Source organism: Thalassophryne amazonica, chromosome 1, assembly GCF_902500255.1.
Source record: "Thalassophryne amazonica chromosome 1, fThaAma1.1, whole genome shotgun sequence".
NCBI classification, from domain to species: domain Eukaryota; kingdom Metazoa; phylum Chordata; class Actinopteri; order Batrachoidiformes; family Batrachoididae; genus Thalassophryne; species Thalassophryne amazonica.
Window position 1 is genome coordinate 162,332,360 of NC_047103.1, and position 17,631 is coordinate 162,349,990.

Genomic DNA, 17,631 nt, shown 5'->3' on the forward strand with positions numbered 1-17,631 from the left:
CAAATGGTGCCGCTGATTCATATGACATGCAAATGTGAATCTGCAGACATTAATATTCATTTCAATGGTATTAATATTCACAGCAGTTTCAGTCCTATTAAAAGGCAATTAAGGAAAATCCTGAACCTGGATGTCAAATTATGAAGGTAATTATTTCACTTCCACGAAGGGCTCACTTGTTCACTCCAACGGTGACGATTTATTGCATTTTCTCTCATCTACAAACCGAAATTCTTGGGGCACTTATGGAAGACAGACTGTGATGAGTTACGTACTAGCGATAGACAGCGAGCAGGAAGTGGTGATGGAGGCTATCAGGTTGGTAGCGACACATTCGTAAATTCCGGCGTCCCTCCGGCTTGACTTTGCAATCGTAAGAAGCTGCCTGCCATCCGGGTGGGAGACCAGCGTGATTCTGTCATCTACCTCCAGAGGCTTCCAGTCTGGGAAAATCACAAACCCACATTAGCACAAACCTCAGACTGACAACAGGAAGGTATTTTCTTTTTAATCTATCACTGCGTAATACCTTTCGTCCATGTGATTTCAGGTTGTGGGCTCGCTGCTGGAAGGCAGCTAAGAGTGACGAGTTCTCCCTCCAATAAAATCTGATCTTTGAGTTTGATGTGAAAGACGGGGGCAAAATCTGAAGCAGAGCGGATAAACTGCTGGTATTTTGACAAATCATCTTTGGGGAGATTGGATTTTGAGGCGTTTTTTTCCTTCTTGCTCCTTGTCAGACCCCACCTGTCCCATCGGGATCTCCTCACACTCTCTGTTGAGCCTTTTTCACACTGAAAACTAGAAGATGACTCAATCGATTCCTTCGATGTACCACCACCAGTCTGTTTTGCTAACTGGTTCTCTGGGATGCCCATTCCTTTAAGACCACGCCCTTCAGATTGGGAATGTCGATGGCGGGTGAAGAGTGGAGTTTGCTTTTCCTCTGTGTCTCCTCTTCTTTCCTCGGACTGACTGCGGAATTTTGTGGATATTTTTCCCACTTTGTTGTCAAACATCTGCCGCATCGCCAGGACGGGGGAATCTGTGACTTTCTTCCCGTCTTTTTGTGCAGTCTCTTTCTGACTACTTTCAGCTTCCTTCCTGTCCTCTGATTGAGTCCTTAATTTGGCAGAAATTCCCGCCACTTTGGACTCAAACCTTCGCCTCATCGCAGAAACCGACGATTCTTCTGTTTTTCTTTCTCTCTCTAATTCCCTTGGAGCTGTTGCACTGTTTGGTTCGTTTGTATCAAGGGACTTGCTGCGACCAATGGCCCAAGAAACTCGCTTCTTTACAAAAGTTTCCAGCACATCCTGATGCTTTTCTTCTTTTGGCTTCTCAACACTTTTTTCAACAGATGCTGATCTCTTGCTCCGCATGGAAAACCTCCCAATAAGCCCAAATCCAGTTTCTCTCTCAATTGACCTCAAATCCTGAACAGATTTGGATTTCTCCTGTAGTCCTGTGGATAACATTTCAAGAGGTGCCCCCCTTGGTGCTGGCCTATAAACCTCTTCACTACCTAAGCCTACTTTTTGGCTTAATACGGGTGATTTCTCATCGGCTTTGTGCCTGGCTAGTCTTCGAAGGCCACGGGTCAAAGACGACTCCCGTTTTTTAAACCTGGCTTCAAACACCTCCTCTGAGTCAATGTCTTTGATGTCCTTTCTGAGCACAGGCTGGAGAGGGTTTGCACGAGGATCGGTGGTTGATGATATGGTAGCAGAACCAGCAAAAGGGTGAGCATTTGGGACTTTCGTAATTGTACCTGGATCTGTGGGATCTACAGGAGCCTTGTCAGATTTTCTACATGGTCCTGCAACAGTCTGTGTGTCACTTATATATGCAGATGATGAAGTACTATTCTCTGGTGTCGTGCATGTGGAATCCTCTTCTTTGTTTTCCTCTATGACTATTGTCGGAGTGAGAACAGAGGGTGATCTAGGTTGCTGTTGGTCCACGTTTCCTGGAGTAGGTAGTACAAAAGAAGAATTTTCTTTGGTTGAAGCAGTTTTGGACTCGAGTGTTATTTGTTCTGCTAGTGCGGACATTGAGGTTGCCTCTTGGAGTCTCTTGTCTTCTATGCTGTCACTGCCCACTGAGGGGATTTCTAAGGGGGCTCCAAACCTTCGGTGCAGGGGCATTGGCTCAGAATCCCCCTGAGTGAAGGAGGCACTTTTCTGGAAAACTTTGACCTTTGGTGTATCTTCACCAGGACCCTCAGCAGTTGCAGCTCTGGTGAGGGTTGGTGGCCCTGCTCTGGATCTCCTCAAGGTCCGATCAAGAGAGCCTGTTCTCCTCTGATCGTCCACACCCAGTGTTTCAAATAAGGGTCCTCGCAGGCCGCTCATCTTTTTGTCTACACTCCCTCCTCTCAGTAGACGCTGTCGCATCAGCTCCAGTTTCAGGGCATAATCCTCTTGGCTTATCTTTGCTGTTGTGGGACTTGAGCTGCGATTAGGCAGCTCCATAGAAACAGCCTTTTTCAGTGTTTTCTTATTTGCTTCGGAATCCTCATTGGCATTTCCCTCTTCTGAGTCAATATGGAGAACCAGCGCGGAATCAGCAGAACTGCCTCTCCTCATAGTAGCCCGCCTGGCTTTCATCTGCAATTCCTCTGATTCCATACTCATCCCTTTTTTAAGGAGACTTTGTTTTGTCATTTCTAGTTTCCCCTCATTTGGAGGTTCCTTCTCATCTGTTAACCTCTCTGCTGTTGTTGCTGTTTTGCCTGCTACCTCTACATCGGCCTTTTTGCCCGTCCCACAAGTGGTGACACTGGGCCATCCACTGATGTCTTCATCCCCTGGGATCTCATTAAGAGAGACCCTGGAACCAGAAAAGACCAGAGACAGGGGCATCGGAATGAAGGGAAGCTCGTCTACATCTGCTTCTGAGTCAGAGGATGAGGAGGGAGGTGGAGAGCCTTCTTTGAGATGCCGTGCCATGGCAATGGAGGTGTGGCTGGCTGAGTCACTGAGGAGCTCTGGGATGGTCCGCATCACCATCTTGGATTTGTAGCTGATCAGTGAACGCTGACAGAAACAGTCAACAGAGGGTAGGATGAGTCACATGTTGAAAGAGTTCATTAATTCCACTGCAGAGGTCATGATTTAATCTGCAACTCTTTGCTGATTTATTTATTTTTGCAACATTACTGAAACCTTAATAAACTCATTTACAAGAAACATGCTGAAAATATGGAATGCAAACAGTGTAATTTGTGGTGAATTTTAAAACACACCTCCAACATTGTTGAAATAACTAGACTACTGAGAGAGTAAATGTTAATAAAAGCAATAAAAGCAAATACAGCTCCAAATCAGACCAAGCTGGGATGGTATGGAAGGAAAAAAATTGCAGTAAAAGTAACTCCCTTCAGCTGCTCCCTTGTTTGCACTTAGGGTCGCCACAGCAAATCCGAGGTGGATCTGCATGTTGAATTGGCACAAGGTTTACACCGGATGCCCTTCCTGACGTAACTCCACATTACATGGAAAATCCCACCCTGTGGCAGGGTGGGTTTAAATCCCACCCTGCCACAGGGTGGGATTTTCCTTCCCACTGTCGCCAAGTGCTTGCTCACAGGGGGTCGTTTTGACCGTTGGGGTTTTTACGTAATTATTGTATGGCCTTGCCTTACAATAAATATAAAGCGCCTTGGGGCAACTGTTTGCTGTGATATGGTGCTATATAAATAAAATTGATTGATTGATTGATTAAACCGGGAGCCTGCCACACCAAAACCAAGTGCACTAACCACTTGGCCACCACCCCTAAGGAAAAAAATTGCAGTGACTCTTACATTTATTTTAACTTCTATTTCATTGCAAGATATTTATGTGGTCACCTTAATTTCATTTGTTAATATACATTCATTCCTACATTTAAGGTATGCGACACCCTGCCCCCCCCCCCCCCCCCAAAAGGGAAAGTCTAGCAATGATGTGAAATTAATTAATGAATTAATAATAATGTTATATCAAACTGGTGATGTCAATAGGTGAATGTAGTTATGATTTAGTCTTTGAGGAGCAAAGATGGGAAGAGATCCTCTCATCTCTCATCAAGTGTGTGAAGAACCATTATTCATCAATAGCTGATATAACCACATGGGTAAGGGTTTGCTTTGGGAAAGCTTTCTCAAGCACTGCAGTGTGAAGTTAGATTCACAAATGCCATTTAAATCTTTTTTGTCCAAAAAGATGCTTTATATTAACCTTGTCCAAATGCAGAATCAATTTCTCCGAGTTTGAAGGTGTCTGGGTTGGACCATCACAGAGTGGACAGGTGTACTGTGGTCATAAAAATCATTTCTCTGGATCTTTTTTGGAAGAAATGATGCCATGTGCTCTGTACCAATGACAAAAAGGACCATCAAGACAAGTGGTGTCCAAACTATTCCAGAAAGGGCCGAGAGGGTGCAGGTCTTCTTTGCAGCCACTTACTCCAGCAGGTGATTTCACTGATTAACACCACTTTGAGCAGGTGAGATGAGTTCATCAGTGAAATCACCTGCTGTAGTCAGTGGCTGCAAAGAAAACCTGCACCCTCTCGGCCCTTTCTGGAATAGTTTGGACACCACTGATCTAGACTGTCCAAAAGCCAGGGACATGTATTTTTCAACAAGACTTGTGGAGAATTTTAAAACAAAAAAATGCAATGATGAGGACTCCATAATAATCCACACCTTAAGATGTACTTGCAGGAAGAATGGGATAAAATAATACCTGAAATTTTTCCTCACTTATATCCTCAATGCCAAAGTGTCTTATGTGTTGTGAGAAGGAATGGTAACATTACAATGCGGTGAATGCTTAAATGTCCAAACTTTTTAGTAGAATGTGTTCCCAGCCCTAAATTCAGGAATGGATGTACAGTATATTAACAAAAGAAATGAAGTTGACCACACAACAGATGAAATTCAAATTGTCTGCAATACATCCCAGCTTTTTATTTTTTGATTTGGGGTTGTAAAACATGATGAAAGTTTTGGGCCAATCCTTCCCTAGATGCAGTTTCATTTTAGGATTTAGCCATGAAAATTTAGAGTGGAGCCAGAAAAATTAAAATCAACATTCTAAGGTCTCGAGATGGGTGGCTTTCCTCATATGACCCAAATTTGACAAAGTTTGCCTGAAAAAGATAACATTACACTTTATAGTAAGCTGGGAGTTTTCATTCATTCATCTAGGTGGCTTGCACTCATGTCACAGATTTCCCATGATCCTCTCTGATTCGCTAGTGTCCACCATGTTGAATGTACAACAGGGCGGTGGCAACCGTTGAGCAAGGCGCAAAATGGGAGTTATATGCGCAGTTGTCGGGTGTTCTGAAAATTCTGCTTGAGTGCCAGGAGTGGGCAGTGGGTCCATTTTCACAGCGAAGAACCACAGTATGCTGTCTTTTGAAGAGGACAAGGAGCTGCTGTGTTTGGGCGAGCCAGAGTACTTGCTGCCACTGTAGCTCGGCGACTGTAGGCGAACGCTGTCCCATGGCAGATCAGCCACCAGGGATGGCTTCTTAAACAACAGAGAAACTTCCCAAATATACTTCACCTCCAGTGTCACCTCTTTGCCGGCCTTCTTCAGCGCCTGCACCTCGCACAGGTCGTTCCCATTGACCGACAGGATCGTTCCAGGAAGATCTTGGAGATGAGGATGGGCATGCGGTTCTCCCGGCCCCCTTTAATACTGATCCCCAGCCCGCCGGACTCCTGCTTAACCAGCCGGACCTTCCGCACCACTTCCAAGGAGACATCCGGATTGACAGGTAAGTCGCCCTACTGAGACCTGAAACTGGACCCGGAACTTCCGTAGCTGGAGCTGGGGCTGCCGTAGTCCACGTTTATGGGGTTATCAGGACACTGCTGTAGGGATTGATCCCCCCACACTCTGTGATCTTTTCTCGATATCTGGCCTTGTCATTGCTACTTAATTCATAATAAATCTTAGAATAACTACACGTGTCCGCCATTAAGCCTTGTCACCATGCAATTGTAAGCATCAAAGATGGCGGAAACAAGCGAATCGGGGAGGATCATGGGAAATGTGACATCAGTCGCAATCGAAGAATTTAAATGAGTTTGTTCCTGACCTGCCACCGCCTCTGGGACAAAACCTGCTTCAGCATTGTTGTGTTGATGCCTTTGTTGGTTGTTGACTACAAGGAAAAAAACAAAACAAAACAAACAAACATGAGAAACAACAAATTCTATTAATCCCAGAGGATTCTAAAGCAGAGTTTTGTCATTGTTTTAAACGGTCTCTCACCTTGAACCAGGGATGGCGAAGGCACTCGACGGCACTGGGCCGCCTAAGAGAGATTCAAAAAATGTTCTCATGGTGAAGGAGCATGACAAACGTTTAGACACATTTTATACAACGGAGATGAGCTGAACACATCGGTACTGTGCAAGCGTTTTACGCAAGCACGCACATTTGTCAGCATCAAAAATATTTATTTACTTATTTATTTATTTACTTATTTTCATAATTTTTAAACTACATGAATTCTTTGAAGTGGCTTCCTGCATTTTATTTAAAAATTACATTGCACTTAATCAGATGTTTGCAATTATTACGTTTTGTTGCTGCTGTCTTTGTGTTGTCATGTGCTGGGACACACTTCTATGAAACAAATCAAGTTTGTTTCTTTATTTGTTATTTTTAGATGAGGTTTGCAACATCACAGTTTCAAGGAATAAGACTGTTTGGACATTTCACCTTAGATGCCAACTCACTGATGGAAAAAGTCTTGTGTCAGAACATAATTTTTTATCAAAATTTTTTCCACAGTACTGGACTTATGTTTAGGATAAGGACAGGACATTTATAGGTATGGTTCTATTGCTGGTTTCACAATATATCATTATTTGAAAATGCCATAGTTCCAAAATGAGAAAGATTTCCCGTTCCATGGTATGAGCTCTACAAACCAACCTGACATCATTCCACATGGATTAGTCGATGAGCTTTAGTGGCTAGAACCCATGTGTTCTAGCTGAAGAAGTATGGGAATAATTTGGTTGTCAGAAAGGAAAGAAAAACATATTAATGCAATTGTGAGGAGGAAAGCCACTGAAGATGCAAAACATGTCTTGGAAGAGTGACGGAAAAAGGAGAAAAAAACAGGTCCTTGCTGTTCATTTGCTGAACTGAAGGTAAGACGATTCTGAATTTAAAAATGAGGAATACAACTGCAACATTAGTAAAGTATATGTACTCTAATCCTTAATTTAATTCCAACAAACTGACATTATGATCATGAGTCTGTGTAATAGTTGTTGCAATAAATAAATTAAAAATGAGGATTTACATGAGTCAAACTGTGGATATGCTGTAGAAGACAGAGACAAAGGTAGAATCTTCACATCAACGGTGAACTAATGTGTCCTCTGGGATGTACAAAGCTGTATAACACCGTGTCCCACAGTATTTTTGCCGCAGATTATCAGACCATCAAAATCTCATACCAGCTCATGCATGCAGGGCAAAGTTAAAATTCTTACAGTTTGTCCACCACCAGAAGCTTGATGACAAATCCCTTTGCTTCTCTGCAGAGGTCAGAGAACATGCTCTCCTCAAACGCCACGTTGTAGTTGCGAATGTTTAAAGCAGTGGCTCTGTCGTTCTCACCAGCAAAAGGAGACACGCCGGTTAGGCTGAAATCAAGAATATCGATAACAGGACACGGTGTCACTTTACTGACTTCTAATTCCTTCCAGCAAGTTAATTTGGATACTTTTTGACATTCACACAAGTTGCAAACAATCCACTTTTACTATGAAATTACACAATCCATTAATATTCATTGAAGGTGTAATAACTGGGGTTTCAAAAGCGTACCAAAGGTAAGTGATGACGCCGACGGGCCTGTGGGAGAACAGAACACAGGAATTAAAAAATGCATTCAGGCTACATGATGAAAGCATGCAAGAGACTGAGGTTGTATTTGATGGCAGATAAGAGGAAGACATCCGCAGTGAGCTGCTGCTGTCTGCAGCTCAAGGACAGGTGGCTCACCATATGTCTGTTGCCGTGGAGACTGGAGTTTGATTAATAATCTCAGGTGCAACGTATTCCGGCGTGCCGTATTTGCAGTAATACACCTCAGACGTCTCGAATTTTATGGTGTTACCAAAGTCACATATACGGATCCGGTCACTGATGGGATTCAACATCAAAATGTTTTCTGGCTGGAGGGGAACAAAAACAACAAAGTCAGGATGTGTAAAGGAAGTTATTTGCAGAAGGACGTACAGCAATACGGTTTCTGTTTTGCATAATGGAGACAAATGTGTGCCGTCACAGAGAATACGGCCCTAGTTTAAAAGATAAAACTCATACTGCAACAATAAAGTTGCTGACTATGTGCACATGGGGAAACATTAGACACACATCCTTTATAGAGAGACTACAGAATTGTTCAGGGGCAAAAAAGCCCCACAGATATTAATATGCTGTAATTTTATTTGAGTAACGTTGATAAAATGTCAAGCAAAATAAGTTAAATAAATTCAAAAGATCAGCTAAAAATGAGCAGGAAGGATTCGTATTTTGTGTGGTGCTAATTTCAAAGCAGCTGTCATATTCGAGATCTTTCTACAAAGTGCTATATATGTAAAATTACATACATGCAAAATCACATTCAAAGGCCTCAAAACAAACATCAATACTTTAGTCAAGATGGTCACCTGATCTAAAAGGCTTTACAGTGTATCCAAAAGTATTCACAACGCTTTACTTTTTCCACAATTTGTTATCTTACAGCCTTATTCCAAAATGAATGAAATTCATTGTTTTCCTCAAAATTGTACACACAATACCCCATAATGACAATGTAAACAAATTTTCTTTTTTTTTTTTTTAAGATTTTTGAAAAAGTATTTTTAAAAAAACTAAGAAAGGTAGAGGTAGAGCCACAGTTGAATCAATATCAGTTTGCGTACAAAAGGAATCGGAGCACAAGTGATACCATTTTAACTATAATGAACTTAGTTTTAAAGCATCTTGAGAGTTCCTCTGCATATTCCAAGTTAGTTTTTATTGATTTTAGTTCTGCTTTTAGCTGTATCCAGTCACATATCCTTCTTCAAAAACTGAGCTGAACGTGAACCCTTTCTTAATTAAGTGGTATCACTCTTTCCTGTCAAACAGGTCACAACAGGTGATGTTTAATTCTGTCCTCTCTGATACTGCATTAAGCAGCACTGGAGCCCCTCAGGGCTGTTAGTTTACCATTTCTATTTACATTGTATACCAATGACTGTGTCATCTCCCAGCCAAATCCATACGTTGTTAAATTTTCAGACGACACTGTAATACTTAGTCTGCTAAACACTAAGACCAATTTAAATCTGGAGTGGACAGGTTTGTAAACTGGTGTGACACCCACCAACTGCAAATTAATATGAATAAAACAGTGGAGATGTTGGTGGACCCCAGGTCTATTGGGGACTGTATTTTGGTCACCATACATGGACGTCACATTGAGCAGGTGGATTCATATAAATATCTGTGGGTTTACAGTGATGATAACCTAAGCTGGCACACGCAAGTGGCAAAAGTTTGTGCCTGAATCCACCAGCGCATACATTTTCTCCATCAACTCCGATTGTTTGGTTTATGTAGGAATATTATGTTGATTTTCTGCAGAGCAAATACTGAGTCTGTGTTATGGTTCAGTATTACCAGCTGGTTTATCGGTTAAATCAAAACTCAAACACTAAATCTGACAAAAAATAGCTGGCAAAATCATTGGTATGGTGGTACCTGTAACTCCCCAAGATTTCTTTGAACAAGCAACCCTCAGACTTGCAGACAATATTTTATCGGATGTGTCTCATGTACTGCACTCTGAATATATTTTATTTAACTCAGGATTTAACAGGACGGAGGACCAGAGTTCGTCTTTGTAAACATAACCGATACAAACACTCGTTTATCCCACTGTCAATGAAGCTAAATGAGCAGATGGCTCAGGGTGGACAGAAAAGATAGTATAAGGTTATGTGTTGCTGAATTTGCACTGAGATGCTGGTATGATGTTGTTATGTATTTGCATTTTAACTCTGACCCATTATGTAATTGTTTTTATTCTGCCTTACAGAAACCTGGTTACAGCAGGATGAATATGTTAGTTTAAATGAGTCAACACCCCCGAGTCACACTAACTGCCATAATGCTCGTAGCACGGGCCGAGGCGGAGGATTAGCAGCAATCTTCCATTCGAGCTTATTAATTAATCAAAAACCCAGACAGAGCTTTAATTCATTTGAAAGCTTGACTCTTAGTCTTGTCCATCCAAATTGGAAGTCCCAAAAACCAGTTTTATTGGTTATTATCTATCGTCCACCTGGTCGTTACTGTGAGTTTCTCTGTGAATTTTCAGACCTTTTGTCTGACTTAGTGCTTAGCTCAGATAAGATAATTATAGTGGGCGATTTTAACATCCACACAGATGCTGAGAATGACAGCCTCAACACTGCATTTAATCTATTATTAGACTCAATTGGCTTTGCTCAAAATGTAAATGAGTCCACCCACCACTTTAATCATATCTTAGATCTTGTTCTGACTTATGGTATGGAAATTGAAGACTTAACAGTATTCCCTGAAAACTCCCTTCTGTCTGATCATTTCTTAATAACATTTACATTTACTCTGATGGACTACCCAGCAGTGGGGAATAAGTTTCATTACACTAGAAGTCTTTCAGAAAGCGCTGTAACTAGGTTTAAGGATATGATTCCTTCTTTATGTTCTCTAATGCCATATACCAACACAGTGCAGAGTAGCTACCTAAACTCTGTAAGTGAGATAGAGTATCTCGTCAATAGTTTTACATCCTCATTGAAGACAACTTTGGATGCTGTAGCTCCTCTGAAAAAGAGAGCTTTAAATCAGAAGTGCCTGACTCCGTGGTATAACTCACAAACTCGCAGCTTAAAGCAGATAACCCGTAAGTTGGAGAGGAAATGGCGTCTCACTAATTTAGAAGATCTTCACTTAGCCTGGAAAAAGAGTCTGTTGCTCTATAAAAAAAAGCCCTCCGTAAAGCTAGGACATCTTACTACTCATCACTAATTGAAGAAAATAAGAACCCCAGGTTTCTTTTCAGCATTGTAGCCAGGCTGACAAAGAGTCAGAGCTCTATTGAGCCGAGTATTCCTTTAACTTTAACTAGTAATGACTTCATGACTTTCTTTGCTAATAAAATTTTAACTATTAGAGAAAAAATTACTCATAACCATCTCAAAGACGTATCGTTATCTTTGGCTGCTTTCAGTGATGCCGGTATTTGGTTAGACTCTTTCTCTCAGATTGTTCTGTCTGAGTTATTTTCATTAGTTACTTCATCCAAACCATCAACATGTCTATTAGACCCCATTCCTACCAGGCTGCTCAAGGAAGCCCTACCATTATTTAATGCTTCGATCTTAAATATGATCAATCTATCTTTATTAGTTGGCTATGTACCACAGGCTTTTAAGGTGGCAGTAATTAAACCATTACTTAAAAAGCCATCACTTGACCCAGCTAGCTTAGCTAATTATAGGCCAATCTCCAACCTTCCTTTTCTCTCAAAAATTCTTGAAAGGGTAGTTGTAAAACAGCTAACTGATCATCTACAGAGGAATGGTCTATTTGAAGAGTTTCAGTCAGGTTTTAGAATTCATCATAGTACAGAAACAGCATTAGTGAAGGTTACAAATGATCTTCTTATGGCCTCAGACAGTGGACTCATCTCTGTGCTTGTTCTGTTAGACCTCAGTGCTGCTTTTGATACTGTTGACCATAAAATTTTATTACAGAGATTAGAGCATGCCATAGGTATTAAAGGCACTGCGCTGCGGTGGTTTGAATCATATTTATCTAATAGATTACAATTTGTTCATGTAAATGGGGAATCTTCTTCACAGACTAAGGTTAATTATGGAGTTCCACAAGGTTCTGTGCTAGGACCAATTTTATTCACTTTATACATGCTTCCCTTAGGCAGTATTATTAGACGGCATTGCTTAAATTTTCATTGTTACGCAGATGATACCCAGCTTTATCTATCCATGAAGCCAGAGGACACACACCAATTAGCTAAACTGCAGGATTGTCTTACAGGCATAAAGACATGGATGACCTCTAATTTCCTGCTTTTAAACTCAGATAAAACTGAAGTTATTGTACTTGGCCCCACAAATCTTAGAAACATGGTGTCTAACCAGATCCTTACTCTGGATGGCATTACCCTGACCTCTAGTAATACTGTGAGAAATCTTGGTGTCATTTTTGATCAGGATATGTCATTTAAAGCGCATATTAAACAAATATGTAGGACTGCTTTTTTGCATTTACACAATATCTCTAAAATTAGAAAGGTCTTGTCTCAGAGTGATGCTGAAAAACTAATTCATGCATTTATTTCCTCTAAGCTGGACTATTGTAATTCATTATTATCAGGTTGTCCTAAAAGTTCCCTGAAAAGCCTTCAGTTAATTCAAAATGCTGCAGCTAGAGTACTAACGGGGACTAGAAGGAGAGAGCATATCTCACCCATATTGGCCTCTCTTCATTGGCTTCCTGTTAATTCTAGAATAGAATTTAAAATTCTTCTTCTTACTTATAAGGTTTTGAATAATCAGGTCCCATCTTATCTTAGGGACCTCATAGTACCATATCACCCCAATAGAGCGCTTCGCTCTCAGACTGCAGGCTTACTTGAAGTTCCTAGGGTTTGTAAGAGTAGAATGGGAGGCAGAGCCTTCAGCTTTCAGGCTCCTCTCCTGTGGAACCAGCTCCCAATTCAGATCAGGGAGACAGACACCCTCTCTACTTTTAAGATTAGGGTTAAAACTTTCCTTTTGCTAAAGCTTATAGTTAGGGCTGGATCAGGTGACCCTGAACCATCCCTTAGTTATGCTGCTATAGACTTAGATTGCTGGGGGGTTCCCATGATGCACTGAGTGTTTCTTTCTCTTTTTGCTCTGTATGCACCACTCTGCATTTAATCATTAGTGATTGATCTCTGCTCCCCTCCACAGCATGTCTTTTTCCTGGTTCTCTCCCTCAGCCCCAACCAGTCCCAGCAGAAGACTGCCCCTCCCTGAGCCTGGTTCTGCTGGAGGTTTCTTCCTGTTAAAAGGGAGTTTTTCCTTCCCACTGTAGCCAAGTGCTTGCTCACAGGGGGTCGTTTTGACCGTTGGGGTTTTTACGTAATTATTGTATGGCCTTGCCTTACAATATAAAGTGCCTTGGGGCAACTGTTTGTTGTGATTTGGCGCTATATAAATAAAATTGATTGATTGATTGATTTTTGATGGTTTTTGATGCATGGGTGGTATGTGTTGGATGTGTTATTTGTGCAGCAGACCCCTCTGCTAAAGACAAATTTCTCCCTAGGGAGACAAATAAAGACACTTTGACTTTTGACTTTGACACGTACATAAGTATTCACAGCCTTTGCCATGAAGCTCACAATTGAGCTCAGGTGCATCCTGTTTCCACTGATCATCTCTTGAAATGTTTCTACAGCGTAATTGGAGTCCACCTGGGGTAAATTCAGTTGATTGGACATGATTTGGAAAGACACACACCTGTCTACATATAAGGTCCCACAGTTGTCAGTGCATGTCAGAGCACAAAGCAAGCATGAAGTCAAAGGAATTGTAGTAGACCTCCGAGACAGGATTGTCTCAAGGCACAAATCTGAAGAAGAGTACAGAAACATTTCTGCTGCTTTGAAGGTCCCAATAAGCACAGTGGCCTCCATCATCCGTAAATGAAAGATGTTCGGATCCACCAGGACTCTTCCTAGAGCTGGCCGCCCATCTAAACTGAGCGATTGGGGGAGAAGGGCCTTAGTCAGGGAGGTGACCAAGAACAGCAATCCACCAGTCAGGCCTGTATGGTAGAGTGGCCAGATGGAAGCCACTCCTTAGTAAAAGGCACATGGCAGCCCAAAAGGCACCTGAAGGACTCTCAAACCATGAGAACCAAAATTCTCTGGTCTGATGAGACAAAGACTGAACTCTTTGGCGTGAATTCCAGGCATCATGTTTGGAGGAAACCAGGTACCATCCCTACAGTGAAGTATGGTGGTGGCAGCATCATGCTGTGGGGATGTTTTTCAGCAGCAGAAACTGGGAGACTAGTCAGGATTGAGGGAAAGATGAATGCAGCAATGTACAGAGACATCCTGGATGAAAACCTGCTCCAGAGCACTCTTGACCTCAGACTGTTGTGATGGTTCATCTTTCAGCAGGACAATGACCTTAAGCACACAGCCAAGATATCAGTGGCGTAGCTTCAGGAAAACTCTGTGAATGTCCTTGAGTGGCCCAGCCAGAGACCAGACCTGAATCTAAGATGTAAAATTCTCATCTTATTTAATGTTTATGCTAAGAGTGTTGGCATTTTTAGCAGCTGTCTGTGGCTTTATCCGTGAAGTCCTGTTAATGCAGTTACTGAGAAAACAAGCGGCCCATAACTCTTAATGTCCACACCAAAGTAAACCATTATGTGAACCACCGCACAGTCCCCAAAAATATGATTTAGTAAACACCTGAACTGACATTAACTGGTTCAGACTCGAAGAATCGCATGTGTTCAGATGTCTTTCATCACACACTGAGCTGCCCACGCTCAACCCTTTGATCCATTTCCGGGTTCACTGTGACGTAGCCAAAATCACGATGTCGCTGCTGCCAACATGGCGACACCCAGATGTGGGCTTCATATTGGCTGTTCTGGGTCTATATAGAAAAGCTACAGGTGATGTCACGCGAGGTTTGTCCAGTATATATACAGTCTGTGGAAAAATATGGCTAGCTATGGTGGACGTCCGCTCTCCGATTTCTCCTATTTAACTGTGCAACTTTGGAATTAAAGTCTAACATTTTCAAGAAGTATCTGCATAACTCATTAAGCAATCTGACACTGTGACAGTTGCAGGTGTGATACCTTTATGTCGAGGTGGATAATTTGTTTTTGGTGAAGATAACGAAGACCCTCTAAAAGCTGCTGAATGCTGCAGCGGACCTGCAGAGAAAAACACGAGAAGGAGTTTAAAGGTCCCCTTACGTCATCGTAGCACCGTGTAAACAACACAAGCATACACACCTCGGATTCCATCACTGTTGTTTTCTTGGCCATTCTTTCCAGTAACTCCTCGTGACATCTTCAACAACCGTTGAGGAAAAAAAAAAGAAGAAAAACAAAAACTGCCTTGGCTGCACAGCACAAGTGGTAGGTGGATGAGAAATGAATTATACGTAAATGAGCAAAACTCCCACACATTCTATTTATCCCTTGCTAATTCCACTCGTGGCTGATGAGTCAGAAAGAAAAAGCTACACGGCTCCATTCATGCCCTCCGGGGGTCTGAGCAGCACATTTGGATTAAGGCTTTGCTTTTCCTGCATCTCTGAGTTGCATTCATGAGCGGAGTCACCACAGAAGTAGAATATGAAACAGCTGCAAGGAAGGAAGTAAATTTTACAAGAAAATGTACCAACATCCATCTTCTATACCCGCTTACTCCAATTAAGGGTCACGGGGGGTGGAGCCGATCCTACCAGCCATAGGGCACGAGGCGGGGTACACCTTGAACAGGACATGTTCAATTTAAAGTTTCCAGTTCATCTAACATGCCTGTCTTTGGATGTGGGAGGAACCCGGAAAGAACCCAGAAGAACGCAAGGAGAACATGCAAACTCCACACAGAAAGGCCCCAGATGGGATGCGATCCCATGACCTTCTTGCTGTGAGGCAACACGTGCAACTAATACTCCAGAAAACACGGTATACTCAGGAAAAGGTGGTAAATTTCTCCTTAAAATTAATATGACAACACCAATCTCACATGGCACACTGAAGCACCCCACAAAATACTAACAAATTATTTCAGATTATTCTACATTATTTTGGGAAAAATGTGAAAAAAAATATGTAAGCATTTAATGATAAAGTGGCACCTTGCATTTCTTGTATATTCACATAATTTTTGATGATGAAGATGCAAAGGTTTTTTGTAGTAAACATAAAAAGTCTGACTTTATTTGCTATGATTTTGAATGCACTTAACACAGATAAAAAAAAATAAAAAAAAAATCACCAAAGGGCCACAGATAAATAATAATAACATAAAATAAATTGTGCGATGCTAAATAAATAAATAAAATAACTACAAAGAGCAAATTGTCAAATTATATCAGATCAAATAGTCGTTATGTGAAAAGCACTTTAAAGGATACAGCTCTGTGATGAGCACCACCACGTTCTTCTTTTCGAAGGCATCATGGAAGTAGAGGATCCTCTCATTGTCCAGTTCGGACAGTAAATCCATCTCTCGGAGGGCCAAGGCTTTCCTCTTTCCTCGAGCAGATATGAACTTGGCAGCAAACTCAGCTTTGCTCTCCTTCTGAGTCACTCTCTTCACGTAGGAGAAGGCCCCTCTGCAAAATGACATCACACATCACTTCTATAAACCGTTTCTTTCCCACTTTGTTTCATAGGATATTAAAAAGTTTTCATACAAGTTGGATGTACCTGGTGATATGCAAAGTTAAAGACTAAGTTGATTTTTTTTATATTTTGGGTCAGTACAGTTCTTAAATATCATGTCAAATGTTACGTTACACCAGCATGTAGGAAAAGCCAGAGCTGATTTACAACAGAAGCAAGAAGTGTATAATGGCCCTGATTTGCCTACATCTCTTCGCAATCTGCCATCGCTGTGTTTTTTTTACTCCAGCATCACATTCTCCCTTTGGGGAATTATATTCCTATAATAGTATAGGTTGGGCAGGTCGCCAGGCCAAAAAGAAACCCCAAGAGGAATGGCAACAAATGAGAGAAAAAATAGCTCCAACAAAATAATGAAACAGCACCAAATAGCCATTAATTTTGAAATAAACAATCATATCAGCAGCACAGCTGCAGAGCTCACATCAACACTGAGGCTACGATAAGAGTTAGGTTTTTTTTTTTTCTGCTGTGCTCTGCTCCAGACATGAATAAAAACCTGTTAAAAACTTTTTGAAATTGTTGTAACTCACTATAAAGTAATTTTGCATGAAGACATAACATAGTGGTTATGGAAATACATTCTGTTGTATAAAACAGTGAACTTTGTCTCTGTATGCTCAATGTGCTAACTCAGAGTTAATGCACTAAAAACGCTTTAACTGACACCCCCCCCCCCCCCCCCCCATTTTATTTATCTAGTGCCAAATCACAAGAAAGACACCTCAAGGCACTTCACATGGGTAATTTGACAATTTCATAGGATTTAACATTTCCCGCACAAGTTTTGCCTTTCAAGTTTCAGTTGAAGCCATGAGGCGCATGCAGTGTCATTGGACATTGGACCTTTGATATTGATAAGAAAAGGTGTTGTTTAGCCTGGAAATATGCTCCAGAGGTGTGTTGTGGCTGAGTGCTTAAATGAGAGGGAGGACAGGCAGAATATGAGCATGACACCGAACGTGGGAGAGCTACAAACTGGATCTATATTTGGAGTGCATGATGGACAGGTTCTTGGATGAGATCAGACAGGAGCCTCCATGCACTGTGATGTTTGCTGATGACATCGTGATCTATAGTGAGTGTAGAGAAAAGGCCGAGACTAGCC

The 17,631-nt window shown here is 41.6% G+C and overlaps 1 protein-coding gene across 7 annotated transcripts in view; it reads right to left on the reverse strand.

Moving 5' to 3' along the window:
* The window catches only part of LOC117517238 (striated muscle preferentially expressed protein kinase-like), a 142,136-nt gene that overhangs the window by 12,388 nt on the left and 112,117 nt on the right, over nt 1-17,631 (reverse strand). For all 7 annotated transcript variants that reach the window (XR_004562693.1, XM_034178198.1, XM_034178205.1 and 4 more), the window contains 10 exons: nt 16,253-16,453; nt 15,120-15,177; nt 14,961-15,038; nt 8,028-8,200; nt 7,851-7,877; nt 7,514-7,666; nt 6,276-6,318; nt 6,100-6,165; nt 530-3,038; nt 276-443 (listed from right to left, as the gene is read on the reverse strand). Coding sequence is in view for 6 of the 7 variants with exons in the window: in XM_034178198.1 (XP_034034089.1) it covers nt 276-443; nt 530-3,038; nt 6,100-6,165; nt 6,276-6,318; nt 7,514-7,666; nt 7,851-7,877; nt 8,028-8,200; nt 14,961-15,038; nt 15,120-15,177; nt 16,253-16,453 (3,476 nt within the window). In the remaining variant the exon portion in view is untranslated. The remainder of the gene's footprint in view (nt 1-275; nt 444-529; nt 3,039-6,099; nt 6,166-6,275; nt 6,319-7,513; nt 7,667-7,850; nt 7,878-8,027; nt 8,201-14,960; nt 15,039-15,119; nt 15,178-16,252; nt 16,454-17,631) is intronic.